General features: G+C 44.7%; 1 protein-coding gene across 3 annotated transcripts; it reads left to right on the top strand.

The window, feature by feature from the left end:
• Positions 1–936: 936 nt before the first annotated feature.
• Positions 937–12679, top strand: TAGLN3 (transgelin 3). Of its 3 annotated transcripts, none has more exons than XM_074972609.1 (5): positions 937–1077; positions 1554–1735; positions 2609–2783; positions 9294–9396; positions 12188–12679. In XM_074972609.1, exons 1-5 carry the CDS (start codon positions 1062–1064, stop codon positions 12327–12329), a joined length of 618 nt encoding a protein of 205 aa, XP_074828710.1. In that variant the 5' UTR covers positions 937–1061; the 3' UTR covers positions 12330–12679. The 3 variants fall into 3 exon arrangements, with proteins under 3 accessions (XP_074828710.1, XP_074828729.1, XP_074828720.1); XM_074972628.1 differs by having other exon boundaries at positions 1005–1226; XM_074972619.1 differs by having other exon boundaries at positions 1005–1195; positions 12188–12678.
• The last annotated feature ends 3159 nt before the right edge of the window (positions 12680–15838 follow it).

Raw genomic sequence — 15838 nt, 5'->3', positions numbered from 1 at the left:
CTCAGAGCTTCAGAATCTGAAGGAAATGGAAGAGGAGAGAATCATGTGCTAGATATACAAGGAGCTGTAAAAAGAAATAATATACAGTTTTACTGGAAAAGACTTGATGATGCTGAATCCACATCGGGGCTTTACAAACCACTTGCATTCAGAGTTCATGTGTCTAAAAGAGCCCATATTACAGCGGGATGGATTCAGAGCAAGGACAAAAGGATGTGTGATGAAATTTGGTGTAATTAGAGAAAGGATCAAAAGAATTTTGGTTTATAAACCCTAAAACCATACCAGTTAGACCAAAAAACACCCTATCTCGGGTTATCTAGTGCTCCCGCCCTGCTACTGCAGTGTTAGGGTCAGGTCCTCAGTTAGTGTAAATTGGCATAGATCTCTTAGAGCTCAACAGAGCCATGCTGACTCACACACGCTGAGGATATGGTCCTTGTTCTCTACAGCACATTTGCTCATTTTTAGTCCAGTCATGTTTTTAATGTCACAAGTGATGGGGCTTCTAGCTTTTTCCTTGGAAGACTATTTGACAGCCTAATACATCTTGCTGCTAGGAAGACTTGCTTTAGTCTGCCTAATCAATTTCTCTTTTGTTTAATTTTATTCACCACCCCTAATTATGCCCTTGTTAGTACTTTAAATTAGTACTCTCCAGCTTGGGTTTTGGTTTTGTTCTTTCACTCTCCAATGATGCTAGCACACAGGATGCAGAGCAGGGAGAAAAATACTTTCCACATTTTCCAATATCTATTGGTTCCTGTTACATTTAGATAATGAAATGATACCAACCAAATCCTCCTATAAGTATTTTTAACTCTAGGGAGCTCAGTTAGTCTGATGCTGGGTTTAGTGGACGAACCGAAGTAAAATAGAACTGGACCAGGAAAGTGAAGAAAACCGAGCAGGGGAAGTTGGCACTTAAGCAGACTGCAGATTAGATACCTCCTTGGCTATGCTGAGTAGGCAGGCCTTTCAGTGGCTCTTAGCAACGCCCCTGCTTTGACCCTCCTCATATGTGAGGAAAATCAAATCAATACACTGTTCTTCAAATCACGATGCTGCAACAGCAGGGTATCGCAGCAGTCTTCATCTCTTCTTAAATTTCTCAGTGATTTTCCATTCGATGGTCTCTGGATTTCTAAACCTCACACCCCGATTGCATCTCTGAAAGGATCCCTTGAGTTCCCATGTATAGTCTTCTTGTTATTAGCAAGTATTATGTAGGCAATTTTAAAGTACTTCTGGATTTGCTGGCAGTGATGATACTGATCTGAAACTCTATTAGAATCTCTTTGTTGCTATAGCAGAAATCTCACTGGCAATCTATTTTAATTTAAACTGTAATTTGATTTTTGCTGCTGTTTGACTGGAAAAATGATTTATTTTTTTTTAAATTTTTGCCCCTGCAAAACAATTAAAGCCAATGCCTGCTTTTGTTTTGATTTTTGGTAGTTGATCTGCATTGACGTATAGATTTGGGCTGGTGTATATACTTAAATCAGTGTTATCAGAACCCTATAAATAAACAATTGGTATTTTTGTTCCAGAGATGGCTAACAGAGGACCGAGCTATGGTTTAAGCCGAGAAGTGCAGGAAAAGATTGAACAGAAATATGACCTGGAATTAGAGAACAAGCTAGTGGATTGGATTATTATACAGAGTGGTGAAAAGATAGAGCATCCACCTCCTGGAAGGCAAAATTTTCAGAAATGGCTAATGGATGGAACGGTAAGTGTTGATCTAATTTCATATAAGCATTATTTATATGTGTACAATGCATCTTAGTCTATTAACATCTATACCCTAACTGTGTATTTTCATCTGACTGCATAGGACTGAGGTCATGGGTTATTTTCGACTATATTACTAGTATTGACTGTACTATTACTGGTTTCCTTCTGATCAGGACGTTTTTGCTATTTCAGAATAATTTTTCTGCCAGTGTATCGGGATACGTATGTTAGGTTTGACTCATTCCTTTGCTATAATTTCTCATAGAGGAACAAGAGACTTGCTTTTACAATCAGGTTTGTACTTTTTTGTGAAGAAAATAAAAGTGTTGCTGTTTGTGTGTGTAATACACACAGACTGGTGCGTTTGATGATGTCTTTCTCCTTGGGAATAATTCTAGAGCTATTACGCTGTATTCCATTGGTTTATCAAATAAACACACAAATGCTGCTGTTTGCAAAGGGCAGTAAGACTTGGCTGCTGGCTAATTATTGAATCTCTGCCAATGGTACTTTAACAATATTTCAATTGATAGTGCTGAGTTTTCCTTTTTTCTCCCACTACTGTCAATTGTTACATAACCCCTAGTAAATAATTGTTTTATTTCTTGCAGTAGATCAATGCATATTTGATCAGGTTATCAGTGTCATTTCATAAAACCTTTAATGGCACTTTAATACTCAGATTGATACCAGTGGTGGTTTTCTATCTTTTTTTTTTTTTTTTTTAAAGAAATGATTTCTCTGAGAGATTCTACCCATGTCAGAGCTTCACACAGCATAATCCAACACACAGAAATTACCTTCTGCTTTAGTGATCTGGAACTAATCGATTTTTTTTTAAACTTCTGTTTCTATTTTTATCTCTTAGCTATTGTGCAAGTTAATAAACAGTTTACATCCAAAGGGAAAAGAACCCATTCCAAAGATCTCCGAATCAAAAATGGCTTTCAAGCAGATGGAACAAATTTCTCAATTCTTAAAAGCTGCTGAAATCTATGGAGTAAGAACAACAGATATTTTCCAGACAGTGGATTTATGGGAAGGTAAAAAAAATAATGATATTGAAAATGAGCTCACAGTCTTTATTCTACTCTGCTTCGATCTCCACTAACGGTGCATTTTGGCTAAGGAAAAAAATCTCTAATGTAATTATCTTTTGCTTCTGTTTGCTTTACCTCATTACCATTCTCTTTTGGTGGTGCATTATCTCCTCCAAGGGATTTATATTACCCTAAGGACATAATGGAATCTTTGCAAGTTAATGTGTTACCCAAAAGCCATCACTGTGACAGGCATAAAGGTAATAAAACAAACTGTTCCCCCATGCCACTTATTTCCAAGCAAACAGCTCCTAATAACAAATATGAAAAACTCTATTTTCCTGTGACAAGCCTTTATTGAATGTTTCAAATTAAAAGTGAGGCTTAAATTTTAGCTGTAAAATTGGGTCACAAAAATCACTACCCCAAAAAGGGAAAGAGACATTTGATTTTTTCAGTTTGTGTGAAGTCTTTTATCTTAATAATGACTAGCTAAAACCAAAAATCACCACTGACATATAGGAGGGTTAGGTTTCCAGAGTTGTCAGCCCAACGTTTTTTACCAGAATTAAAGTCTCTTTAAAAAGATCACCATGGAAACATTCAGCTAAAACCTGAGAACGCCCCCGTGAGTTTGCAATAGCTCAGGTCTGTGAAGATTTATGCCATTCCACATAGGAACGAGAAGGGGTCTATATTATTTCCCCATGAACCTATGATTCTTTCTGAAAGGCTATTTGTATTTTCTGCCTTTTACCTCCTATGTGGTGATCCATCACTTTCTAGTGCTCCTGCCATGTGCTCTGGGGCATCGCTAAGGCCACATGGTAGAGTGCAGTGCAAGGGCTCGACGTAGAGATGGCCTTACCGTCGTTGAAGACAGGAGTTGAGATTTAGGGGGCGGGGGTGAAAGGGAGCTACAGAGGGAACAAAACAATGGATGGGGGAAATGATCGGTTGTAGATAGTCACTCACTGGAGTGAGAGGGGAGGCTGCGTGGAGGACCCTAGTGCAGGGTTGTTCCTTACCGTTTCTTCTCTGGGGTTTTGTCGAATGTAGGGTGTATCTTCATTGCACAGTTCACCCGGGCTCTTACCCACGTTTTAGCCCAATCTCTCCCCTACCCACACAAAAACCTGTGCATTCCGGGACTGGAGGTGCTTTGAGGCCCGGCCAGGGGTAGTGTGGGTTAGAGCCTGAGCTTGCTTTCACTCAGACTGGAACCCACCCACTTTGCAGTGAGGATGCAGACAAAATCACTTGCATGCTGATAATCCTCCACTGCCTTCCCACAATCCCCCCCACGCTCCCAAACGACATATAAGTTCTCATGCAATTGACTGGGAAAGAATCCTAGAGCATCTCAGCGCAAGAAACCATGGGCTATGCCCCACAACACGCACCGGCGAGAGTGGACACAGTGGTGACACAGAACTGTAGGTATGGCTTTGCTGTGGGAATGCTCACCCCCAGGCAAGGCTAAGCCAGGAGCTCAGACTCGAGTGCCGGTCACCTGGGTTAACTGTGCATTGAGGAGCTACTCATTTAAAATGACTGAAGTAAATGACCTTCCTCTTGCCCTGGAAAAAGATTCCACCGTCTAGTAAGCTATTGCAAGGGAAGTTTATTGTGTGTGTTCTTGCTCAATCTGTTTTCAGTATTAGCCCACTTCAGATGTTGTTTTGGCAGCATTCCGTGTCCAGTAGTGATTTAACTCTATGCACGTAAAATTGCATCAGCTTGGTTCTTACTAAGAAAAGGACTTCAGTTGTAGGGAATAGTTCATAAAGATAATCAATCTCCCCTCACTTTGCTTTTCTTTTGCACTAATCACTTTCTCCCAAGATTTTGGTTTTTTATTTATTTATTTTATTTAATGCATGAAAGTATGGATTTAGCTGTGTTGGATGAAGCCAAACCTAGTGTGGGCAGGCACAATCTTTCCTCATGCAGCAATTGCAGTGCATCTCAACCCTCTTCTGCAGCCTCTATTTTCCTGTCCTGGCACCCCCACAGTTCTTCCAGTGCATCTCAGTCCTGAAATGAAACGCCCCTTGTTATCCCAGTCTTGGGCCCTACATAATGTCTCCCCCTTCGCCATAGATGGGACTTCAGGCACCCCTGTTATTTCACTGTTGAGGCTCTTGATTTGGGAAGAGTTAGAAAATTGAAATGTTGCAGCAGTTCAGAGGACGGAGGAGATGAGTGTGTGTAAGTCCAACATTCACTTCCTATTTGTATCACCTCACATACCAGAAAAGATTGCCAGGTTGTCCTCTGCAGTAGGAGCGTGAACCCTATTTTCTGTTGGGAGGGAGCTATGCTCTGAGCTGTCTAAACCAAAAACAAAGGCGGACAGCCAGATAAACAGCCCCTTTTGCCACTAACATTTTTCCAACAGCTTTTGCTGCAAGGTTCATGAAAACCGAGAGCCAAAAATACACCCCCCCACACACATTGGTTGGTAGGCTGTTTCAAACACAGTAGACCAGGCTGTACCCATCTTCACCTCTGTGGCTCCTTCACTAGGGCTGCTGCTTCAAGCAAGGTGAAGCCTTGCTTTCCCTCTAGTACTTTTCTTACTTGCATGTGTTGGTCCAGGAAGCTTTTCTGCACTATGTTCCCAAACATCCTGATTACCCTATGTGCTCCCTTTCAGTGCATTCCCCTAGTATATTTCTGGGTAGCTTAAATCAGTAATAAGCCAACCCCAAAGAGTTCAGAGATGCAGCTTTGGATCTTTATCTACATTTTTGAGGACTCTGGTTCAGTGATCCCCTCCAAAATAGTCCCTCTGTCCCACTGAAGCTGATCCCACAGGTCCCATAGAAATACTTGGCGTGAAGGCCCAGGGACTTCTGGATAGGTTTGTCTCAAGGAGAAGGGACTCCTTCCAACAGCTCCTCTTCAGGACAAGTTAGAGGCCCTCCTCCAGCACTGGTAGTGCCCAGCTTTTCTGCTAGGCCAGGCTGTCCCATAGGTATCAGTGTGCATTGCACAAGGGCATTTCAGGTTGAGAAGAAATGGCAGCAGGGGCCGAGAAAAGATGCTGCCAGTGGTATTGTCATCATTCAGGAGAGGCAAAAGAAGGTCGGGGAGACAGGCAAGACCCTGTTGTGGAGTCTCAAGTGTGGTGTGGGGCCGAAGAGAGATTTTTAATGAAACTTTTCTGCATCTTAAAGTCTTGAGTTGTTGAGTTTGGCTTGAGGGGAGGCTGAGAATGCAGAATGACTTGCATTTTGGGTCTGATCAGGTCTTATTTTGACTTGTTCTTCCATCCCAAATATACATCTTCCCACATCTTTCTTCACGATGATGCTCCAGTCTGACTGTCAGACAGCAAGAGATGCCCATCATTCCTCTGTGGTGTGGCCTCCTGCTTTCATCCTTCTCCTTCTCAGCCTTTCCTAAACTACTTGTATCCTTTTGTATTTGCCCTCTTTCCACAGCCATGTTCGGTCTCCACACACAATTACAGTCTGTGCTTGCATCACCTGTGTTCTCCATCAGGCTTCACACGCTTGTCGGGGAGGTAGCTCAGATTCCAGTCTTGATGGCTGCTTTGTTTCATTATGTGACAATCATCCCCTACCCCATCTGTTTCTCCAGTGTCGCTTCTCCCACTCCCCACTGCTAGTTAAAGCACGGCTTTGGTGGCAGCCTGCTGAAGCGGAATGCTAGATGCAGGGGAGGCTACAGATGGCTCAGGCAGGCTAATCATGACGTTTTGCTACCGGCCTTTTGTTTTCCAAATTGCCAGCATCATCTAGCTCATTCAATTTCAACTTTTCTTCCCATCCCTGCTTCTCTGCTCCAACCACGGTGGTGCTTGCTCCAGGGGAGGTGTCACATGGGCAACATTATACTTAGCATCTGCTACAGCATATGGTACATCTGCTACCTTAGGGGGCCCATAATGCTAAAACCTCATGCCATGCTCTGTGTGTGCATACGTTATAGCAGCCTCTTAGACTGCTCCTTGCTTAATATAGGGCAAAGCTGCTTCAGTTTGTGGTAAGGGTGGTCAGTGGCTGGCCATTATTTTATGAGAAAATTAGCCCTTGTGAATAAAATTCCTGGAACCCTGCGCGGATGCAAAAACTTGGATCCGCATCTGATCTGCATCCCCAATAATTAACTTGGATCCGACCCACAATCTGCACTCCACCTTTTATATATATATCTGCATCTGCACCTGCCCCAGCATCCTATCTTACTGTTAGAGTCCTGTATGGATACAAACATTTGGATCCACATAAGAATGGCCATACTTGGTCAGACCAATGGTCCATCTATCTTAGTATCCTATCTCCCAACAGTGGCCAATGCCAGGTGCTTCAGAGGAAATGAACAGAACAAGCAATCCTTGAATGATCCATCCCCTTTTGCCCACTCCCAGCTTCTGGTATCCAATCCTTGATCTGCAAAAATGGTAAAAATACAACCTCATCTGCAAATGCAGATATCTGTGGATTTGCCAGACTCTAAAATAAACTTAAATGGGCAATATCATGGGCACTTTCGACACCGTTGGAAGCTGCTACATATGTTGAGCTTAGGGACCTTACTCATCACAAACAGTCCAAATGCTTTGTGTCTGAAGGTTTGCGTACGTCATATCCCTTAATTTAATCTGTATGTTGCCAGGGAAATGTAGAATATAAATGTGTAAAACAGGAGGCTTGACTTCCCAGACACACACTCTGCCTTGCAATGGCTTCCTTAGCAGTGGTTGGTTGGAAATTGGTATAGTTTAGCAATCTTTTTTTTCATTATATCTACTACAAAACATCATGTATCTAGCATCATAAATTTTCAGGTGTAGATTAAACCATACATTCCCCATTCTGAAGCGTTTACAGTCAAAGACAGACAAGGCCTAACGTTATTCAGGAAAGAGGCTGTAGGGAAGAACTGGGGTGGAGAAGAAGGTAGGAAGGAATCGTAGTACAAATGGGATGTGAGGAGGAGAAAAGACAGGGCACATGGGGAAAGCTTTTTCAAGTGCCCAGCACCCAATTTGGGTAAATCTGCTATATGATTTCTGTGACTTTTTAAAAATGAAATGGAAAAAAGGTTTTTTTGTTTTATTTTTTTCACAGCATTTTTTATTTTTTTTGACTAAATGGAAAGTAAAAGATAGTTTGGTTTTTCCCTCTCTCTTCCTTTTTTCTTTCTCTCTCTGGGACACACACACACACGAAAGATTGGAGAGGTGGGAGAGAGAGACTAAAGGTGGAAGGGGCAAACTTTGAGGGTGGGGGGCAGAACTGTAAAATGCTGACTAAAAGGGAAAACTGTTGTTGAAGAGCCATTTTTTTGTTAGAAAATGTGTTGATGAAAAAACATCAAGCAGCTGGAATGCTGAGCTCTGTTGAAAAAACTGGCCTTTGATTTGGTGCCTATGTAGGTGCCTGAGCTCTCTTGAAAATCTGGCCCTTGGTGGACAGGGAGTGGGAGGCTGTTCCAGGTGCAGGGGCGGCATGGGAGAAAGTGGGAACGTGACAGAGATGAAGGGGGAGACCTAAGTCAAGAATAACACTGGGAGTAGGACAGAGAGGAAGATGAAGGAAGGAAGGAAGATAGACATGAGGTGACACAGAGTCATGAAAGTAAAGACAAGGAGCTTGAATTTGATATAGCACAATATAGGGAGCTGTTAAAGGGATTCGCAACAGTAGTGGATGGGTACTTGGGCAAAAATTGGTGAGAATGAAGGGCATAGTAGTTCCTAAGGGATGGGAATATGCTCTCTTAACAGAGGGTTCTTGCCCAGGAGTCTCCAGGCTCTTCAGAAAGCTGAGTAAGCATCATTATCCCCATTTTACAGATGGGGAAACTGAGGCTTTTTTACACAGTGCATTAGTCTGCACCAGAAGGGGGTGAACTATAGTGCGTACTAATGTGTCATGTGCTAACTGGTGCTATAATAATAAAAATCATAATAATAGAGCACAATGCAGTTGCCAATGCCATTGCTGTCTGCTAGGCACACATCTATTACTGAATGGTTCTTGATTTCTTACTCCCTACTTTTTGTATTAAGTGATATCTCTAAAGCAGAAGTTCCTGCACCCAGCTAATGTTTCTGTGCTTGAGCAATCTCCCTTGAAGCAGGGATGGGTTTTTATAATGGAACCTGCCTCTTAAAGGCACACAGGATTTTAAACTCTTATCTGTTACTCTGCAAGCTCCCTCTCTCTACATGCTCCCTCCTGAACTACAGTATCAAAATAAATATGGGACTGGGAAGCAGGAACTCCTGAATGCTAATCGTTGCTTTCTACTCCTCTCATGGTCTTCAACAAATCAGTCAACATCTCTGCCTCAGTTTCACCATCTGCAAAACTGGGATAATTATGCTCACCAGTGGCATTGAAGAGTTTAATTAAGATGTTGGGTGGAAACCTCTGTGAAGATGCTAAATGATGGTGGGAAAACAGTGTTGCTATCCTGAGATCATCTACTTCAGAAGCAGATTTTTTTAATGATTTTCAATGTCTGGCTTTTTAGGGAAGGACATGGCTGCCGTGCAGAGAACCCTAATGTCTTTAGGCAGCTTGGCTGTCACCAAGGATGATGGATGTTACAGAGGGGATCCCTCCTGGTTTCACAGGTGAAGTGCCAAGCAAAACCTCCCACAGCTAAGTGCCATTGGATGGTGGGAATACTGTGTGCCTTTAAGCACCAAATGGATTTAGGAAATTAACTGGGGACCGATCAGTCTTCCCAAAATGTCCTGGAAATTTTTCACAGTCCTGAGTGAGGTACCTAGGTCCTCTTAAGTTTTAGCTGTAGACCAGGTTTCAGACTAGTTCTTAATTGAATTAAGCTGAAGTGAATAAAGCCTGGTTTAACTTGAAATAAGAGTGTCCACACAGGGATTTGCACAGATTTAAAAACTCATTTAAGTTAAACTGGTTGAACTTTCATTTGTGGACAAAGCCATAGATATTCAAGGTCTGACTTTCTCTCACTCGCCTGCGCTGATAATTCCTTACAAGTCAGTGGGCCTGATGCTTTATTGCCTTGCACTTTGTATCGTCATTTGTGTCAGTGCAAAGTAGGAGTAAAATGCCACTAGGTCAGCATGGTGGCTTTTTACACTCAGTTTGCACTGGAGTGAAGTGCGAGGTAATGGAGAATCAGGCCTAATGGAGCTGAACAAAAGTAAAACCCTGGTGACAGCAGAAGCATATATATATTCCTTATATTTCAATCAAGCACCCTGAATGAAAAGCAGAAGTAGATCTTGCTATCCATCTGACCACTTAATGCCAAACGCAGCACACCTAGCCCATGGAAGTGCATATGATGGTAGGAATAATGCTAAGTAATATAAACTGTAGCTGTACTCAGCTGTTATTAACATGCCTGGATCCCCTTTGATGTCTTCTATCTCATTCACAGTTTTGCCTGTCTTTATTAATAATCACATTTCAACTTTCTGTAGCCAATGAACAAATTATCCAGAGATACCTGCCTGACGTGATTAATAAAGGAGGAATCAAAATAAAAGGTGGAATTGGTTCCCAAGGTTTTAATTAAAATAAAACAAAGAGCAAATGAATCCCTGTTAGAATTAAGTGCTGGGAAAATTTATAAAAATAGGGAGGGGAGAATTCCTCTCTAGATGGCATTGTAGATAGTAAGCTTGCTTTTCAGGTTCTGGAAAAGAAATCGAGAGAAAATGAAAATATGGCTGTTTTTTCAATAGGTCTAGGCTAGGCTTGCATCCCTCCTAGAAGAGCAATGTTTTGTGGGAAGAGAGTCCATTATCTGATTTCTGTTAATTGTTAACTAAGTGATAGGAGGGTTCCCAGAGTCTAGGGTAGGAACTCATGAGCCCTTTTATAATTGTAAATAAGTGAAAATGAGCAATGGCCATCCATTCTGAAAAACCACAGCACATGGCTGATTTTTCCTAGATCTTTTCCATGTTTCTGCAAGGTTCTGTGGCCTGCAATGTGCAGGAGGTCAGAAAGGCTAAATGATCACGATGGTCCCTTCTGACCTTAAAGTCTGAGTCTCATGAGAAATTTGGGCTGCCTCCTGCAATCTGCCTAGCACCGTGAGCCAAATCCAGCCAAACAGTTGACCATGTACTTACAAGCATTGCAGGCCATAGTGCGCAGCCCCTTCAAGGATCCAGCCCTTGGAGAGCCCTGAATTGATTCCAAACACTGCAGCTTCCTGGTGGAGGATTTTGATGTGACAGTATGCTGGTGGTTGTGATCATACATGAAAACAGGATAATGCAACATTGCAGGGTTACCTGACCTGCAGGATGAATAGAAGCAGGTGGGTTCCCTGCCTGGGTGAGATCATAGTTTTGCTTGTGAAGGCTAGCCTCAATTTGTGACACTGTTCTGTCTTGTGGCCTATATGGCTGTATGTCAGCTAGTATCATTTCAAGCCCTTATACTGGTTTCTCTCCCTTTTTTAAATGACTTTTCTCCCCCAGGTACATAAGCAAGAAACCCATCTAAGCGGAATGCATATTTAAATTACCCACAACCTGAGATCTAACAGCAGAGCCCAAAGCCTTAGTGGCTTTGCCATAACTACCACTGTGTACTCCTGGCTGTATTGGAAGAGACAGACATCTTTGGGTTCTACTGAAATACGTTCACCTAAAGCGCTTTGGGGGCAGGGGAAGGCAGCAGTGGTACATAGATTTTGCTAAAAGACAGGGACTGTCATTACCGCAAGGGTTTGTTTAGTGGTAATGGGGAATCAGGACTCCTGGGTTCCAGTCCTTAGTGCTGCCATTAACTCATCCTGTGAACTTCAGCCAATCACTTAATTTCTCTGTCACAGTTGCCCTATCTCTAAAATAGGTATAATTGCTGCATTCGAAGTAATGGAGCCAAATTTTGCTGTCATTTACATGGGTATAACTCAGGTATAGGTCCATTGACGTACATGGAATGACTCCCAATTTACACTGGTGCTCTAGCTGGATACCAAATTGTGTTCCATCACAGACACCGTCTCATTGATCATACCCTGTGGCCAGGACACTGTTGCTAGCTGCTTCTGGGTGCCATAACCTTACACAACTTAACCTTCTCATGACTGTGTCATACGTCATCATACAAGTATTTTACCTCCCAGGGTGTTGTGGGAGTCAGCATATTTGTACGCACTTGGGGAGTCTAGCATGAATGGCATAATACAGGTGCAAAGTGTTGGTATGGCCTTGGCTGGCATGTACATCACGGTGTGCAGTGCAGAAAAGCAGTTAGGCTGCCAGTGTTGTGTAGCCAATGGGATGCTGAAATAAAGAATAAAGTATTGCAGTGCAGAGAAAACACTTGTGAAGGGTCAATTTCAGAGCCCTGAAGCCTTTTAAAATCATGTAGGCATAATCAGGTTGATCCGATATTGCTTTTGTGTCTGGACAGGAAAGCACAGCAGAATCGGCGAGGGTTTTCCGAAGAGCAGCTTCGTCGGGGACAGAATGTCATAGGCCTTCAGATGGGGAGCAACAAAGGTGCATCGCAGTCCGGCATGACAGGCTATGGGATGCCGAGGCAGATTATGTAAATGGCTGTCTGTCGAGAACACGCATTCTATGGCATGATCTGATTACAAACACATAGCTAGCTCCCTTTCAGCCTAAAACATGTTTTTTAATAGTTTGCCCTTTTTAGGATTTTTTTTTTTTCAGCTGCAACTTTTTGACTAAGAACATGGATGTGTGTGTTGTGTGCCAATTCACCCTGCGCACTGCTGCCCCCTACTGTTCACTTCTGAACTATGCAAAGACTCTGGTTTTCTGTATTTATTTATTTGTGAATTGTTACCTTCGGCATTTGTGTCTTACAAAACTCAATCTTGTATCTCAACAAGTAACCTCATCCTTCAGATCAGTGACAATATTGTTTGATCTTCTAAAAATAAAGACATTTAAAAATCCATTTAGACTGATTCTTTAAAGCCCACAACTCCCAACACAAGTTGCCTGTGGAGTGAGGTTACATGAACCCCTCTGCCACGTGTAGCACTTTGGTGCCAGGAACCCCCAGGAGTGAGCTGGGTAGTTGACCAGCTCCTCTATCTCTTTCCTGTGCAACATGCAGAAAGTGCTTGCTGGAAACTGCATGTGCACAGAATGGCATTCCCCACCATACTGCTGCTGCATCTGTGACCCTGCTTCTCCATGGCCAAGTTACTTCTGAAGCTTCAACCGGGGGCGTACTCAAAGCTAGAGCCAAATTCAGCTCCTGAAGTAAGGTGGTGGGATTGCAATGGAGCTGCACCAGGGCTGAATTTTGGCTGATAATGTCAATGGTCTGACAAATGCTAGAAGTCTGTTGTGAACGGAATTCTTTCCCACACCTCTCCAGTGACAAAACCAATTAGTTCCAGTTAATGGACTGCACTGAGGGTCCAAGATAGCTGTACCTTAGAGTAGTAAGTAACTAATGCATTGCTTTTATAGAGAAGGAAACAGAAGGAGGGGACTTGCTTGTGGCCACGTGTGAGTTGATGATGAGTTAGTTTGGGGGTGGCCAACCTGAGCCTGAGAAGGAGCCAGAATTTATCAATGTACATTGCCAAAGAACCACAGTAATACGTCAGCAGTCCCCGATTCGCTCCCCCTGCCCCCAGCGCCTCCTGCTCACCGGCAGCCCCACGCATCAGTACTTCCCCCTCCCTCCCCACATCTCCAGATCAGCTGTTTCATGGCATGTAGGAGGTTCTGGGGGAGGAGGGAGAAGAGCGAGGGCACGGCAGGCTCAGGGGAGTGGGCAGGAAGGGGTGGAGTGGGCACAGGGCCAGTGGCAGAGCCGGGGGTTGAGCAGTGAGCACCCCCCGGCATATTGGAAAGCTGGCGCCTGTAGCTCCAGCCCCGGAGTCGGTGCCTGTACAAGAAGCCGCATGTCAACTTCTGAAGAGCTGCATGTGGCTCCAGAGCCACAGGTTGGCCACCCCTGATTTAGTGGATTAGCCATGGTACTGGTCTCTAATCTTGAGGGAGACTGGCTCCCTCAGGGACACAGGGCAAGTCTCTCAACCTCTCTGTACTTCAGTTTCCTCCTCCATAAAATGAGCGAATGAGATTTCCCGCTCTCCATAAGGGTGCCGCAACTAAGGTCTAACCAACTAATGCTGATAAAGTGCTTTATTATTGATTTGAATATTACAGTAGCAGCAGCGATGAGGGCTCTATTGTGCTGGATGGGGTGTGTGTGTGTGTTGTGTGGATTGTGACAAAGTTCCTCCTCTTCCTTGGTGGATCCTGCGCTTATTGGGGGATTTGCTCGCCTCAGAGGTTCACGGCAGCCCTCAGTTTGGCCACTTTCGTGGCTCAAATCTGCCATTCACTCAGTTAGCCTCATCACTGGCCAGCATGGGGAAAAGGAAGAAGAACAATTCCCACAATCTCTGCTGATCCACCGAGTGGATCGGGGAACAGGCCAGAGACCTTCCCCTCTGGTGGAACCCACAATCTAGGTCAACTCCTCTGGTATCAAGTAGGGAGTTGGGGGGATGGAGGGAACCCAGGCCCACCCTTTACTCTGGGTTCCAGCCCAGGGCCCTGTGGATTGCAGCTGTCTACAGTGGCTCCTGGAACAGTGGTGTGACAGCTCCAACTCTCTGGGCTACTTCCCCATGGCCTCCTCCCAACACTTTCTTTATTCTCACCACAAGACCTTCCTCCTGATGTCTGATAATGCTTGTACTTCTCAGTCTTCCAGTACTATGCCTTCTCACTCTCAGCTTCTTGTCCTTCTTGCTCCCAGCTCCCCACATGCACACCACAAACTGAAGTGAGCTCCTTTTTAAACTCCGGTGCCCTGATTCGCCAGCATGTCTTAATTGATTCTGGCAGCTTCTTGATTGGCTGCAGGTGTTTTAATCAGCCTCTCTTCCTTAATTGTTTCCAGAAAGTTCCTGATTGTTCTGGAAGCTTCCCTGTTACCTTACCCAGGGAAAAGGGACCTACTTAACCTGGGGCAAATATATCTGCCTTCTAGGACCTCCTCCGGACCTGGAAACTGTTTCTAACGACCAGGTCCGTGGCGGCCACCGCGGGAGCAGATCTCCTCACGGAGCCCGTGCTACACAACCCCCAACTCCGTGTGCAGGTGGCGGAGTCCCGCTCGGTGCGCCAGAGCTTGGTCCTGGCGGAAGTCACGAGGGTCGGAGACCTCCTGGACTACGACCGGAGAGACTGGCTGGATCCCCTGACGCTCGCTCGGCGCATGGGGCTCTCCAGCCCTCATACTCCCCGGCGCGTACTTCAGGAGGTGAAGGCCGCCTTGACCCCCGCTGCTCGGGCTTATGTCAACCGAGCCTTGCGCGAGGGCACACCCCGCCCATCCTCTACCCCAGGCCCGCCGGACCTTTCCATTGGGCCCCTACCCTGCCGATCCCGACAAACCCCTCACCCTTTCACTGCGAGCCAGCTGCATGAACTGCAGCTGGTCAGTTTTCAATTTGCACCACGGAAATATTTGTATACACTCATGCTTCACACCCTTCACACCCACACCCTGGTGTCCCGCCCCGACACAAAGTAGCGGGACCTCCTGCCACCTTTGGAGGGTGAACAACCTCGGTGGGCCAGCCTGTACTCCACCTTGGTCCCGAGGCCCGTCGGGGACATCAGTTGGCGGCTCCTTCACGGAGCTGTGAGCATGGGCGTGTTTTTGACACGGTTTACTCCCATCCCAGATACTTGCCCTTTTTGTAATGTGAGGGAAACCCTGGCGCACGTATATTTAGAGTGTGCCAGATTGCAGCCCCTTTTTCGGCTCCTCACAAATATTCTATTGCGCTTCTGGCTTCATTTCTCCCCTCACCTCTTTATCTATACACTCCCCATCCGTGGCCCCACAAAATCGCGGGATCTCCTGGTTAACCTCCTCCTAGCCTTGGCTAAAACAGCCATTTATAAAACCAGAGAGAGGAGGTTGGCCCATGAAACGTCCTGCGATTGTAGGGCCGTTTTCCGATCCTCAGTACATTCACGTATCCGGGTGGAGTTCCTCTGGGTGGCGTCCACCGACTCCCTTGACACCTTTGAAGAGCGGTGGGCGCTGTCC

This window comes from Natator depressus, chromosome 1 (assembly GCF_965152275.1).
Source record: "Natator depressus isolate rNatDep1 chromosome 1, rNatDep2.hap1, whole genome shotgun sequence".
Lineage (NCBI taxonomy): Eukaryota > Metazoa > Chordata > Testudines > Cheloniidae > Natator > Natator depressus.
The sequence above is the reverse complement of the archived record's forward strand: the minus strand, read 5'-3'. Positions and strand labels throughout refer to the sequence as shown.